At 35.6% G+C, this 15,917-nt stretch overlaps 1 protein-coding gene across 1 annotated transcript in view; it reads right to left on the bottom strand.

The window, feature by feature from the left end:
* Positions 1–15,917, bottom strand: part of LOC136027619 (discoidin domain-containing receptor tyrosine kinase B-like) — a 99,842-nt gene that overhangs the window by 69,963 nt on the left and 13,962 nt on the right. The window contains exon 3 of the mRNA XM_065705037.1: positions 12,849–12,954. Coding sequence (XP_065561109.1) covers positions 12,849–12,954 — 106 coding nt within the window. The remainder of the gene's footprint in view (positions 1–12,848; positions 12,955–15,917) is intronic.

Below are 15,917 nucleotides of genomic sequence, written 5' to 3'. Positions count from 1 at the left end.
AGATTATTACGCATATGAGGGGTTCTAAAAATACTTTAGCATAAAGAGCGAGGTATTTAGGAGGAGATAAATACCTCGCTCTTTATGCTATAGTATTTTTAGTAATTTTAACTATTTATTCTACGGTCTTTCTGATTCAGGGGTCATTCTTAAAGAATTAGGACAAAACTTACGATTTAGCGTAAAGAACGAGGTTATAACGAGGGTACAAACCCCCTCATATAATAATAAAAATTAATGAATATAAAAGTTTGTTACGTAAGTTAATTCTTAAGTTACGTATAGTTTTACTAATAAAAAAATCATTAAAAATTTAATTTATAGTTGCCTTTTCATGTAACCGGAAAATTGCATGGCAGCTAGGCCTCCTTCCCCATCCCTTATTTCTCAAAATCGTCTGATCAAAACTAAGAGAAAGCCATTTAGCCAAAAAAGGAATTAATATGCAAATTTCATTTTAATAATTTATATGTGAAGAGCCAAAATCAAACATGCATTAATTCAAAAACGTTCAGAAATTATATAAAAAAACTAGTTTTTTAAACTGAAAGTAAGTAGCGACATTAAAACTTAAAACGAACAGAAATTACTCCGTATATGAAATGGGTTGTCGCCTCCGCAATCCTTCGCTCTTTACGCTAAAGTTTGACTCTTTGCCACAATTTTGCTTTTTAAAACAATTAAAAGCTTTAGCGTAAAGAACGAGGGATTGCGGAGGGGACAACCCATTTCATATACGGAGTAATTTCTGTTCGTTTTAAGTTTTAATGTCGCTCCTTACTTTCAGTTTAAAAAACTAGTTTTTTTTATATAATCAACTACAAGGAATGCTGAGGTTTTCAAACCTTCACTGTAGGTGACGTCATGATACTTTATATTCTGTCCAGGAAAAATAAAAACCTTCTTTCTTTCAATCTTAATGAATAAGGACTGTGGGCAGGATAAAATTTAAGGTGACAAAGATGGTTCAAGAACAAGAAACTCGGTTTTGACTGACTCGACACTCACGCTGATATTTGCCTGACCCTTGAGCAGAAGATTAATACTGGAGTGTTGGAAGTATAGGGAGTGTGGGGAGTATAGGGAGCATAGGAAAAATTGGAGTGTAGGATTGGAGTGAAGTTCCAATCAAGAAGAGACTTTTGGCATAACACAACAAGTTTAAGTTCATTTCTTCAGAAGAAAAATTACTGGATAAATGTCGAGTTGTGCTAGATGTTGACGCGTTGAACAGTATCGGACTCAGAATCAAACCATGTCGCAGGCCATGATACATTTTAATCACTAGGAAAGTAAACTGTCAAATGGTCAACACGAAAAGAGCTATTAGAATATCAAAACCATAACGTTAAAGCAAAATAAGTGTTGCCAGCTTTATCCAGCAAAATCAAAACTTTAAATAGATCGCCAAATCAAACGTGGCAGATATATCAATGTAATATATTAATAAAGATCGTCTATATTGATCAGCCTAAGCTAAAATAAGCATAAAACGACGAGACACAAGGTCACCACCCAAACGATTGCAGAAACCGAATTGTCTGTTATAAACTATATTCTTCTTAGTAAGCTTAGAAACAGTCTTTCAAAAATTTTATATAACGTGCTAGGCACTTTGATTAGTTTTTAACTAGAACAAAGGTTGATATTCTTCGATTTGTTTCAGGGCATTCAGGCAGTGTGCTCGGATCAAGACACATCTGGAACAGCAAGGTAAGATGATAAACTAACAATCCCAAACAATTCCGGAAATGCTAGGCCAGGCGCTTTTCCAATCTTGAACTTTGTTACACCTGAGGAAACAGCATTTTTGGTAGTCACCAAATAGTTTCGTTGTCTTTGTTAGTTTTTTCAATATACCATAATGTAAAGATCATTTTTGGCTGTGGCACCGGCAGATCCATGGGTGGGCGGGGGCCCTGGCCCTCTTCCAAGATTTTTTCAGGTGCCCTCTTTCCCAGTTTTTTCTTTCTTTCACACTTTTTTAGATTTATTTGTCAATTTGGTCACTTATTGGCACCTTGTCACATTAGGCCCCCAATATTTAGCTCATTGGCGCTCTTGTCACATTGCCCCCCCCCCCAAAGATTTTGCTCTAGATCCACCCCTGGGCTGTGGTACCTAACTTTAAACATATTACTGCTGATTTTAAACCATTGTTCTTCAGAAATATTAGTGGAAAGGTTCAAATGTGGTTTAAATTGTTTGAAGGATTTCCACGTGGAGTTAGCGCTAGCTTTGGCTTATAGAGACACACGATTAGCTTCTTGGACTTCAAACTTTTGACCGACATGTTATAAGCTTTTTTGTTTATTTCGTGATACTGGAATACGACACTGAAGCGTATTGTGTCCCAGCCACGCAATAGTAAATACTATTCCGATCTGGTAGATACCAGGTGGGTATCTACCAGATCTTCACCTTCTTGACCTATCCTACGGGATAGGTCAAGATCGGGAACCTATCCCGATCTTGACGATACCTAACTTAAAACGACAAACAGGGACTGAATCCCGCTGGGTGGTTTTCATAGCATGGATAATTTCGGGTACAGTACATCTCCAATGCTGTATATCTGTTACACCATACAAAAGTAACCGATAAGGCACTTTGAATTTTAGTCAGAATTATGTCACAAGTTCCCCTGTAAATATCTGAACTCATTGTGTTCCACCCGACCTAAGCGGTGTAACCGCTTTGACGCATGAGCGAAACAGGCTATATGCCGACTTTAAGCCTAAGACCCAATTCATTGTTCATAATGTGGTCACCATCTACATAAAGGGTGTCACGCAATTTTAACTTAGCCAGTACATGGTCAATATTGGTTGTAGCTCCTATATTGTGAATATATGCATAAGAATCGTCCTTATGGCTAACTGCGATTTCCTAGGGAATACTGGATAGAAGTATTTCTGTGAGCTTGATGTTCATTTTATACAGATCACGCTGAAAATTACCATCGACTATCACCCTTCGAATACCAAGCGTTTCATCAACAAGGAAATGCGATCACAAGGATAGGTGCCATTGTTCATTAATAGGTGGGTAAACTCTCGTAGGGACAAGGCCACCAGGCTAAGGCAGTTCCACAACAAGACAATATTCACTGGATTCGACATTTTAACAACTCAATGAGCAGTCAATAATTAGCTAGTGCTAACTCCATGTGGGAACTATTCAAACAATTTATACCGCATCTGAACCTTTCCACTAATATTCCTGAAGAATCATGGTTTAAACTAAACAGTAATAAGTTAGGTACAACAGCCCAGGGGCGAATCTAGTGCAAAATCTTGGGGGGGGGGGGTAATGTGACAAAAGTGCCAATAATAGACCAAATTGACAAATTATTCTAAAGTAGTATTCACTTAGTAATCAATGCCTCTCTTATATATGATCTGTTATCTATAATCTGTTTATGCAAATACATAAATGCACATGTAAATCATAGTTTAACATTAGCGCATTATCCAAGATTACAAGACGGTATTCACTGGACTCGACGTTTTAACAACTCAATGAGCAGTCAATAATAATAGTTGTGCCTCGACTGAGCCTCCCACGAACAGAAGATCGCTTAGTTTCGTGTATGAACAGCATTTTCGGTGGCAACAGTTGAAGCAGCTTCAAGTTATCGGAGTTAATTAGATGGTTAATTAGAGTTAATTAGATGTTTCTACAGACGCACAATGCCTCACATAGTCCAGTTTAACAAATATTTTACAAATATATATATATATATATATATATATTGTACTATTATATTATTATATATATTATTATATTATCATATTATTATATTATATTATTATGTATCATATTCCATTATTATATTATATATATTTTATACTATCACTATTACAAATTTATACTATTATAAATAGATACACACTATCATAAGATATACATACTTATTATAAATAGTAAATCTACAAGAGCATATCGAAAACATAATGGAACGGAAACAGGCATTAGTGTTGAAAAGAATTACAAAGTTTTTTACTGTTTTAAAATGTGGAGTTAAGAGAAAGAGTCAAACTTAGCGTAAAGAGCGGGGCATTGAGAGGGAAAAGCCCCTTTCATATACGGAGTAATTTCTGTTCGTTTTAAGTTTTAATGGCGCTCCTTACTTTCATTTAAAAAACTTGTTTTTTTATTTAATTTACATATAGTAATGGTTACTGAGAAGTGTACAGACGTTTTCAAGTTTTTTTTTAGAGGGGGGAGTTGAGGGGGGTATGTGGGGGGATCTTTCCATGGAAGAACTTCTCATGGGGGAAGAGACTTTCAATGGAAGAGGCACAGGATTTTCTAGCATTATTTAAAATAACAATGAAAAAATAAATATGAAAAGTTTTTTCTACTGAAAGTGAGAAGAAGCATTAAAACTTAAAACGAACAGAAATTATTACGCATATGAGGGGTTTACCTCCTCGTAATGCTTCGGTCTTAACGCTAAAGTATTTTTAGTATTTTCAACTATTTATTCTACGGCATTTGTGATTCAGGGGTCATTCTTAAGGAATTGGGACAAAATTTAAGCTTTAATGTAAAGAGCAAGGTATCGACGAGGGGTGATCCCCCTCATATACGTAATAAAAATATGCGAATATAGAAGTTCGCTACGTAATTTAACTCGTAAGTTACGTATATTTTTTACTTATGAAAACGTTCGTAAAAAATTATAAGTTATAGTTGCCTTTTAAGCAATCAAAAAGTTTGAGGGCAACTAGGCCTCCTTCCTCGCTCTTTTTCTCTCAAAATCTTCCGATTGAAACTATGAAAAATCCATTTAGCCCAAAAAAATTAATATGCAAATTTCGTTTTAATTCTTTATGTGCGGAGAGCCGAGATCAAAACATGCATTAATTCAAAAACGTCCAGAAATTAAACAAAAAAAAACTCTTTTTAAAATGAAAGTAAGGAGCGAGATTAAAACTTAAAACAAACAGAAATTACTCCATATATGAAAGGGGCTTTTCCTCCTCAACGCCCTGCTCTTTACGCTTAAGTTTTTTACTGTTTTAAAATGTAGAGTTAAGAGAAAGAGTCAAACTTTAGCGTAAATAGCGGGGCGTTGAGGAGGAAGAGCCCCTTTCATATATGGAGTAATTTCAGTTCGTTTTAAGTTTTAATGTCGCTCCTTACTGTCATTTAAAAAACATGTTTTTTTTAAATTAACTATCAAGAACAGTACCATTTCGTTTTACATCTATTGCTTTACAGATGAATCATATCAAATATCTAGCTTTCATAAGTTTCATGTTTCCTTAGCTAAGTAGAGCAACATGCTACGAATCTGATTCGAACAAATATTGTTTCCTTGAAGTCTTCATATCAGAATACTTACAGTATTCCATATTACAAAACATGTTTTTTATGTATAAGCTATTGTACTTAAAATGGATACGGTGAACGTTTGTTCGAGAAAAACCAAAGCTTAAAGTTTGTGAAGAACAGCTTCAAAACAACAATTCACCATACAGAAACAGCATTGTAGAAGCGAAAACAGAGGGGGTTGTTATTGTTTGTTACATATGAATAAAACAAGTACACTATTAAGAAATACTGGATAACCTTCATTAGGATTTTGTTGCAGCAGAAAGTATTTTTAATTAAAAATCGAACAAATGTTTTGGAATTAAAATTCGTTTCTTAAAAGAGTAGTTTGCAAGTTTCATTTTTACATTTTCATTCTCCGCCGTTAAATCCAAAATGGGTATGACGGCTGGGAAATAATTTGTTGAGGTATTGTTGAATCAATTCTATAATATAATAAAACTGAGAATTCGCTATATGTTTTCCAGAGATATTGCCTATGGGTTGTTTTGGGTATCATTCTGAATGACCACATTTAACAGTAAGCTGTACAAGAAATGTGTTTCAATCCCGATTTCTAGGGCAATAATGAGAGAAAGATTGAGACGGCTTCTATACGTTCTGTAGCTAAAGGATGACAGATCACCAACGGGCTGTTGTAGGGAAAGCTTAGAGGAAAGAAAATGGAAAGAAATGTCGTAGGGAAAGAAAATGGGAACTTCTTGGGAGGATGTAAAGAGAGAGATTGTGAACAGACTGGGATGAAGGAGGAGTGTGCGTAGCTGTGTTGGCTTAAGCTAGCATGATGTTGCAGTAAGTTGCTAGTAACAGTAGTAATAGTAATAATATAAAAGTATGATGATAAAAGTATCTTTATAATCTTTCTATAATCGTATCTTTATAATCTCCTCTGCCTCGAAATAGATTTTTATGCATTTGTATAGTCACATATTACGAAATGTGTTTTTGGTTTATTTGTTGAAAACTCATGGAAAAATTCCACCTTGAAAAAAGAAGTACATAAGAGCTCGTGTAAATTCATTTATTTAGTTTAGTCCCTTTCTTTCAAATTCATGCTGCCTCCTAAAATACTTCTTCGTGCACTTATCCAGTCAGGCTGTTTTAGAGTAGCGTAAATGGTAGAAGGGAAGGGGCATGTACACCCCAGGTTTTTCTTGTTCCGATCTAGATTTTCAAAGATATCTTCTTTGGTGGTATTTTAGTGGAAAAACGCCTTTTATGGCAGCTTCATTGAATAATCGAAAAAATAGCAAATTTTCCCCGCCATTCATTTTGAAAAAAAATTTTGCCCCCACCCCCCTAGATGTACGTGATATGACGCTATTACTATCAAAAAATTCCTTTAAATTCATTTATCTTGTTGATTTGTTTTTTTCAAGTTCATTCCACTTCCTAAAATGAATTCTTAGAGTGGGCATCCTAGAGTGGCGTAGATGATGCAGGGAGAGGCAAATACACCCTAGGTTTTTCTTCCCCCGCTCTGGATATTCAAAGATACTTCTATTGGTGGTATCTTAATGAAAAAATGCCTTTTTTGCAGTTTTATTGAATAATCGAAAAAATGGCAAATTTCCCCGCCATTCATTTTGAAAAACGAATCTTCCCCCACCCCCTAGATTTACGTGAATTGACGCTATTAATATCATAGAAGTTCGTGTAGATTCATCTACCCGCTCTGGATATTCAAAGATACCTCTTTTGGTGGTATTTTAATGAAAAAAATTCTTTTTTTGGCAGTTTTATTGAATAATTAAAAAAAAATCCCCCCCCTACATTTTTCGTGAATTGACACCACTGTTATCACGAAGGTTAAGCAAGGTTAACGAAGGTTAATGAAGGTTTCATTTAATTGCGGTTAGTTCAGCAGCCTATCCTTTTTAGGTGTTCAAAATTGAAGGAAAAGCACGCAAAATATATATGTACATATCCGTTTTATATTTGGCTTAGAACCCTTTATCCTATAATTGAACTCCCACGCTATAACATGTAGCATAATATTCAAACATGGGGTTGATAAGATCAATTTGGCGCCTGTCGCCTATCATCTGTGACATCCAAAAGTCTGAAATCACTGAGAGTACTTATTTACAGAGCAAATAAAGGAATCCCCTTATCTTTTCAAACCCCCCTCCAAAATTCCGGGCGTGGTAATAATTGGATACTTGTCTGAGGTGTGAAAGCTCAAGTTCGGTGGAAACTTATAATTGAATCTGAACGTGATGCCTACTCTACTGATTTCTATTAGGAGTTCGGACTAAGACTGATTTTTTTCCTATGAAAGAGATGTGATGCGTGAATATATACTGAGATAAAAAGAAAGAACACTATTTGAATACCCAGAATCGGCTGCAATAGCTTTCAGGCAACGTCCATTGTTTCCTATGCCAAGTAGTTAAGTTACATTACGTTAAATGCAACCATTCAAGCTTAAACGGGTCCTTTCACACTACCCTAAAACTATCATAGCCACCAAAATTTAGAAAAAAAATATATATAAATTAAAAAGGGGAATACAAATTTCTAGAAAAAAATTAATAGTTTGTTTTCAAATTTTATTAATCACTCATGAAGGAATTGTGTTTTGTAGGTGTGACATTAACTATTCAATAACCTAACACAAATTTTCCGTAACATAAAGTTCCACATAGAGCTCGAAATTACTTTACACTGGGTACATTACGGACAATTAATTTTTCCAAAATTTATTTTAATTTTTCCTGAATTTGTCTTTTCTTCTTGTATCGTTTGCACAAATAGCTAGCAGCTAGCAAATAGAAATATAATAATGGAAAACTTAAAATGAAAATAAATAATTTGTTGTAATACAGAAGGAATCTTTTGATACCAAAACAGTGTCTTCTGCGGGTTGCAAGTTCATATTCTTAGTAAAGCATCGAAGGATCGTATCGAAGTAGTTGTCGTACAAACTTCAAGAAGGACTCATTCGATTGGAAATTGAAAGGAATAGTGCCATTTTTAATAGTCGAAAGTGATTGGAGGTCAGCAAACCCCCTTACAACTCCAACCACTTCTCCAAACACACTCAATCGATACATTGGGATTAACATTTTGTTCAATGTAGATGAAAGTTCTGGAAATTATGTTTCTGAGGATGGCAGCCCCCACAGCCTTTAGGGCAAGAGTTGTAAGTTACGCCCTGGGGCATTTAAAGTTTATATAGAAAGGATGATCGTATAAACTTCAGCCGAGGCTGTTTGGATTGCTAATCAGAAGTTTTAGTGCCCTTTTTGAGATTCAGAGTGATCGGGGGGCGGATATCCCCCCAACACCTCGTATTTACCCGAAATGCATCTCATAGAGATTTTGAGATTGTCGTTTGTTGTCGTAAAACTTCGAAATTAGCTCATTTGATTGGTAATTGAAAGGGCCCATTTTGATAATCGAAAGTAATGGGAGGGCAACTAACCCCCTTTCTGACGCCAACCATTCCTCCAAACACATCCAATCCAAAATTTTAGATAGTCATTTTGTCAACGTAATTGAAAGGTCTGGAAATTATGTCTTTGAGGATGACAACTCCACAGAGCCCTCAGGGCAAGGATTGTAAGTTATATCCTTGGGGCATATAAGACATATGAAAAGGGTGATCGTATGCACTTCGGAGGGGGCTTATTAGGTTGGCAATTAGGAGTTCTAGTGCTGTTTTTTAAGATTCAAAGTAATGGGAGGGTGGATAAACCCCAAACCTTGTATTTTCCCGAAATGCATCTAATAGAAATTTTGAGATGACCATTTGTTGTAAAAAAAAAAAAAACTTCAAAACAGCTCATTCGATTGAAAATTGAAAAACCCAGTGCCCGTTTTAATTATCGAAAGTGATTGAAGGGCAACTAACCCCCCTCCCACGCCCACCATTTCCCAAAAAAGAATCCAATAGAAGTTTTGAGATAGTCATTTTGTTTTACGTAATTGAAAGGTCCGGAAATTATGTATTTGGGGATGGAATCCCCCCCACACACACAGCCCTCAGCGAAAGAGCTCTAGCTTATGCCCTGAGGGCAAATTAAGTATATATAAAAATGCTGATAGTATAAACCTTGGAGGGACCTAATGTGATTCGTAATCAAAAGTGCTAGTGCCATTTTTAAGACTCAGAGTGATCGGAGGGCGGATAACCCCCCACACCTCGTATTTTCCTGAAATGCATCTGATAGAAATTTTGAGATGGCCATTTGGTGTCGTAGAAACCTCGAAAACAGCTCATTCGCTTGAAAATTGAAAGGGCCAGTGCCCTTTCCATAGTCAAAAGGGATGGCAACTAACCCTCCCTCGGTCGTACATTATTTCTCAAAACACATCAAATCAAAATTTTGATATAGCCACTTCGTTCAACGTAATTTAAAACACCGGAAATTATGTCTTTGAGGTTGACATCCCCCCCACAGCCCGAAGGGCAAGGTAAGTTATATAAGTTATATAAGGTATATATATATATATATATATATATATATATATATATATATATATATATATATATATATATATATATATATATATATATATATATATATATATATATATATATACATATATATATATATATATATATATATATATATATATATATATATATATATATATATATATATATATATATATATATACATATATATATATATATATATATATATATATATATATATATATATATATATATATATATATATATATATATATATATATATATATATAGAAGGGGTGTGATCGTATAAACTTCGGAGAGGAATTGTTGGATTGGTAAGCAGAAGTCCTAGTGCCCTTTTTAAGATTCAGAGTGACTGAAGGGTGGATAGTCCCATCCCTAAACCTCCTATTTTTCAGTAAACCATTTGATAGAAATTTCGAGATGGCCTCTTGTTGTCGTAGAGACTCCGAAAAAGGCTCATTCGATTGGAAATTTCAGGGGTCAGTGCCCTTTTAATTAATCAAAAGTGATTGGAGGGCAACAAGCCCCCCCCCACGCCCATCAATTCCAAAAACACATGTAATCAAAAGTTTGAGGTAGTCATTTTGTTCAGTGTAGTTGAAAGGTCTGAAAATTTTGTCCTTAACAGCCCCCATACCTTCTCAAGACCAGAACATGATTTGCACTTTAATGAAAAAAATGGCTGCGAATTGTCAGTTTAATATACATACAATGATATATACTCCTTAAAGTTTTAATAAGTTTTAGTTTATTAAATTTAAAGAAGATAGAACATTTTAAACACATTGTGTTTATCTAAATCATAAAACAAATAACCGAGTCAAACCCAAAACGAGCAAAAAAAACAGGAGCAGAGCTGACAGCCCCCATGCCTTCTCAAGACCAGAACATAACTTGCTCTTTACTGAAGTCAAAATACATTTAAAATGTTTTCACTCTGTTTTTACTTGTTTAAAATGTTTTTACTAGATATGTGAAGGGGAAAGTCCTCCCCCTTGCACTCCGATTACAGCGCGAGTGTCTGGTGTCCTTTTTGACAGCAACAATAGATTGGAAGGCAAGCAGCCTTTTTCTCTCAAGCCCACTCATTTTCCAAACGCATCCAGTCAAAATTCTGAGACAGCCTTTTTAGCTTAGTAGAAAGGTCCAGCACCTATGTCCTTAGGGATATTAGGCATGTAAACTCCCCCCCCCCTCCCCCCACAATTATGCAAGTGGAGTATTATGCTTTAAAACTAAATATTGCTTTAAAATAAATCAAAAGGTATTGTCTTAAATGGCTGCCAATAAGACACCATAAAAATATATCGAGAACGACTGGGGGTCTTAAGTTGAATTTGTTGGGGATACTACTATTACTACTTCTGTTCTTACAATGTAAATAAATAAAAGAGTGTAAGTGTACCCATGCTGTCAAAAAGCATAGATAGAGTCTTTTAGGAATGATATTAAGTTTTATTTTTCAGGTCAACTTCAGAAGCTATAAAATTGAATTAGAAAATATTGTTTGTGTCAGGATAAAAAATTGTTGAAAAAGTTTCTACAGCGTACAAATAGCCACTCGTACTGTGGATTCTTATAGAAGATTAAATAAAAAAAGTTTTTCCAACTCAAAGTAAGGAGCAACATTGAAACTTAAAACAAATAGAAGTTACTTCATATACGAAAGGGGTTGTCCCCTCCTCAACGCCTCACTGTTTACGCTAAAGTTCGACTCTTTCGTACAACTCCACTTTTTATACAATAAAAAACTTTAGCATAAAGAGCGAGGTGTTGAGTTTACATATAGTATTTGTTATTGGGAAATATACAGACGTTCTTTTAGTGGGAGTGATGTTTCAGGGGCAGAATTTTCCATGACGAGAAAAGTTTTCGGGGGGAACTTTCCAGAGAAAAATCATATACGGAATTCTTTTGGTTTGTCTTACTTTCTCATTGGCAACTCAATTTTACATACGAGAATGTCTGAAGGATTGCCCAGGTTAATTTTTTGTGGGGAGAGAATTTTCTAAGGTATTTTTGTGTGTTGGAGGGATTTTTTTGCAGGAAAATTCTCCATGGTTGAATTTCCCACAGGAGAAACTAGAGAGTAAACAAGAATATCATTTCAAAACAAAGACATCAAATCTATACGTGTATCGAAGCGCAGTAACATATTGGTTTAACTGATGTTTTTTAATCAAAAAGTTAAGTTGATGATTCAAACTGCTGAATTAATCAGGTGATGTCTAAAACTATAATGAATGTGATATAGTTTTTATTTGCAGTGTAAAAAAGGAAGAAGGATAACCATCAATACGATTGACAATCGAGTTAAGGCTTAAAATCGATTCCCCTATGATCAAGGACCGTAACCAGTGGAGTTGGGTCACCTATCAGCTCTCAGCACCGAATAAAATAAGAATAGAGATGCCAGTGGTCGAACCAACATCTGATCTTAACAGTAGTTTCCAAAGAACAAGGATATATTTCCCTCTTATAATGTAAACCCCTCTCCTCTGCTTAATTGAAATAGTAAAATAGAGAATTGTCTCCTCCTTTCTACCAATCACTGTGTGTAAAGTTTACTTATCGAGTAATGAACATCAATATCCCCAGAAATTAATAAAACATCTCAATAATTTCCCTCTTCCCTGTTGTTTGGACTATTTCTCTGTTTTATCCTTCTTTTTGTTTTATTAACTGGTGTACTTCATTTGAAAATTCAGCTCGTTTTAAACATTTATAATCTTATTGTCGTGTTGACTTATATGCTCTTATTGCTTATTACATATTACATATATTATTATTACATCTATTACTTATGTATATATGTTGTTTTTGTTGACCTATTTGTTTATTTGCCATTTTAGTTTTTAATTTAACTACAAGAAGCGAGTTTGGTTCGTCTGAGCACTTATTTTTTGAAAATAAATTTCATCTCATATTCTCAAACTTCGTACCGCAATGTATTGCCCAACTGAAACAGTTTTCATTGACAAAATCGTAATTTATAAAACGTACAAAAATAAATCAATTCTGAACCCTAATAGGGTTTGTCTTCCTTATTTTAACTTACCTTGCATACACAGGACTAACACTTTTCACATACGATGAAGATGCACTCAAATTATCATCAGTAATTTGACTGGATTCCATCCCGAGTGAAGAATCACATTTAAAATCTGAAAGTGAATTTAGTAAAAGCTTAAATGCCAAAAGCAATAATAATTGCAGATTTTTACCATCTGCAAGTAACAAGGGCGCACTTTAGAGCAGTAGTGTCAATTCAAAAAAAAGTGAGGGGAAGGAGGGGATCTATTTTAAAAATAATATAAGTGGGGGAGGGGGAACTTGTCATTTTTGTTATGTTTCAATACCAGAAAAAGACCCTCTAAAATGAGGATGCCCCAACAAAGGTATTTATCAAAATCTATTATAGATACCTCCTCTTCATTGATTGATGCTACTGATTAAGAGGAATATGAGAAGAAAAAAAGATAAAGACAAAACACTGTGAAAAACAAAACTATTAACAACACAGTTTTTTAAAAAGCTATTCATTCATTACAGGGTCATATGAGACAAATATGAAACGTCACAACTCAAGATACAGAAGGCACACAAGAAAGAACAAGATCTAAGAGCTCATATGGCACTTGCGACAAGGCCAGAAGAGCTAAAAGCCAAGAGCTCATATGGTATGAGCTCTAAAACAAATTCCAAGAATCTTTAGATTGATTTAAAAGGAAAATCAGAGGCTTAATACAGGTCGGGATTTAAAACAAGAGCTCTGAGTCACGATGTCCTTCTAAATATCAAATTCATTAAGATCCGATCACCCACCCGTAGGTTAGAAATACCTCATTTTTTCTAATTTTTTCTCTCCCTTTAGCCACCCAGATGGTCGAATCTGGGAAAACGACTTTATCAAGTCAATTTGTGCAGCTCCCTGACACGCCTAAAAATTTTCATCGTCCTAGCACGTCTAGAAACACCAAACTCGCTAAAGCACTGAACCCCTCCCCACAACTCTCCCAAAGAGAGCAAATCCCGTACGGTTACGTCAATCATGTATCTATGACATTTGCTTATTATATTCACCAAGCTTGATCCCGATTCCTCCACTCTAAGCGTTTTCCGAGATTTCCAATTTCCCCCTCCAACTCCCCCAATGTCAACAGATCTGGTCGGTATTTGATATAAGAGCTCTGAGACACGAATTCCTTTTAAGTATCAAATTTCATTAAGATCCGGTCACCTGTTCTTAAGTTAAAAATACCTCAATTTTTCCAAATTAACACCCCCCAGCTCCTTCAAAGAGAACGGATCCGTTCTAATTATGTCAATCACGTATCTAGAACTAATGTTTATTCTTCCCATCAGGTTTCATTCCGATCTCTCCACTCTAAGCGTTTTCCAAGATTTCTGTTTCCTTCCTCCAGCCCCCTTTCCGATCCGATTCGAGTCGAAAATGGAGCATCTGAGACATAAGATCCTTCTATATATCAAGTTTTATTAACATCCGATCAGCCATTCGTAAGATAAAAATACCCCAAATTTCACGTTTTCCAGGAAGTCCGGTTTCCCCCTCCAACTCCCCCCAATGTCACATAGCCTGGTCAAATTTAAAATAAGAGCTTTATAGCACAAGATCCTTCTAAATATCAAATTTCATTAAGATCTGGTCACCCGTTCGTAAGTCAGAAATACCTCATTTTCTCGAATTACACCCCTCCCCCACTCCACCAAAGAGAGTGGATCCGGTCCGGTTATGTCAGTCACTTATCTTAGACTTGTTTTTATTCTTCCCATCCTGTTTCATCCCGATATCTCCGCTTCAAGTATTTTCTAAGATTCCCCCCCCCCCCCAATGACGCTGGATCTGATTAAGATTTGACATAGGAGATCTGAGTTACGAGGTCCTTCTAAATATGAAGTTTCATGAAGATCCGATCACTCTTTCGTAAGTTAAAAATACGTCATTTTTCTATTTTTTCAGAATTAACCCCCACCCCCAATTCCCCCAAATAGAGCGAATCAGTTCCAATTATGTCAATGACGTATTTAAGACTTCTGCTTATTTTTTCCACCGAGTTTCATCCCGATCCCTCCACTCTAAGCGTTTTCAATGATTTTAGGTTCCCCCAAAACTCCCCCCAATGTCACCAGATCTGGTCGGGATTTAAAATAAGAGCTTTGAGACACAATATCCTTCTAAATATCAATTTCAGTGAGATCCGAACACCCGTTCGTAAATTAAAAATACCTCATTTTTCTAAATTTTCAGAATTAACACTGTCCCCTCCCTATCCACCCCAAAGAGAGCGGATCCGTTCCAGTTATGCTCCACTCTAAGTATTTTCCAAGATTTTAGGTTTCCCCCTACCACCCACCCACCCCCCCAATGTCACCAGATCAAGTCGGGATTTAAAATAAGAGCTTTGAGACCCGATATTCTTCCAAACATCAAACTTCATTAAGATATGATCAACCGTTCTTAAGTTAAAAATACTTCATTTTTCTATGTTTTCCGAATTAACCAGCACCCCACTCCCTCCCAGATGGTCAAATTAGAAAACGACTATTTCTAATTTAATCTGATCCGGTCCCTGATGAGTCTGTCAAATTTCATCGTCCTAGCTTCCCTGAAAGTGCCTAAAGTAGCAAAACCGGGACCGACAGACAGACAGACCGACAGACCTACAGAATTTGCGATTGCTATATGTCACATGGTTAGTACCAAGTGCCATAAAAAAAAAAATAATGAAAGAACTACAATCCTTATATGCCAATCAGTAAATCTACATTTAAAAAAGAAAATTAAAGAAATAGAGACACTAAGCACTGAAAAGAGAAAATCACACAGTTATAAGTGCTCTAAAACTATTTCAATGATTTAATAATTCCAAAATTAAATTTCAGATAAGGTCCCCACTGGCTGATCTAAGGAGGCGAGCTGGGGACCCCGGGCCCCAACTCGCAACCTTAGATTCCTTGCTTTTTTTTTGTTTCTCACCCTTTTTTTAAAATAAATTTATCAATTTGGTCAATTATTGATGCCCTTGTCACCCCAAGATTATGCTTATTGGCACCCTTGTCAATAGATACACCCATGAGGTCCTATAAGTTTAGAGGGGGAGGGGGC

The sequence above is a fragment of the Artemia franciscana genome, chromosome 5, assembly GCF_032884065.1.
Source record: "Artemia franciscana chromosome 5, ASM3288406v1, whole genome shotgun sequence".
NCBI classification, from domain to species: domain Eukaryota; kingdom Metazoa; phylum Arthropoda; class Branchiopoda; order Anostraca; family Artemiidae; genus Artemia; species Artemia franciscana.
This window is presented reverse-complemented; position numbering and strand designations above follow the sequence as displayed.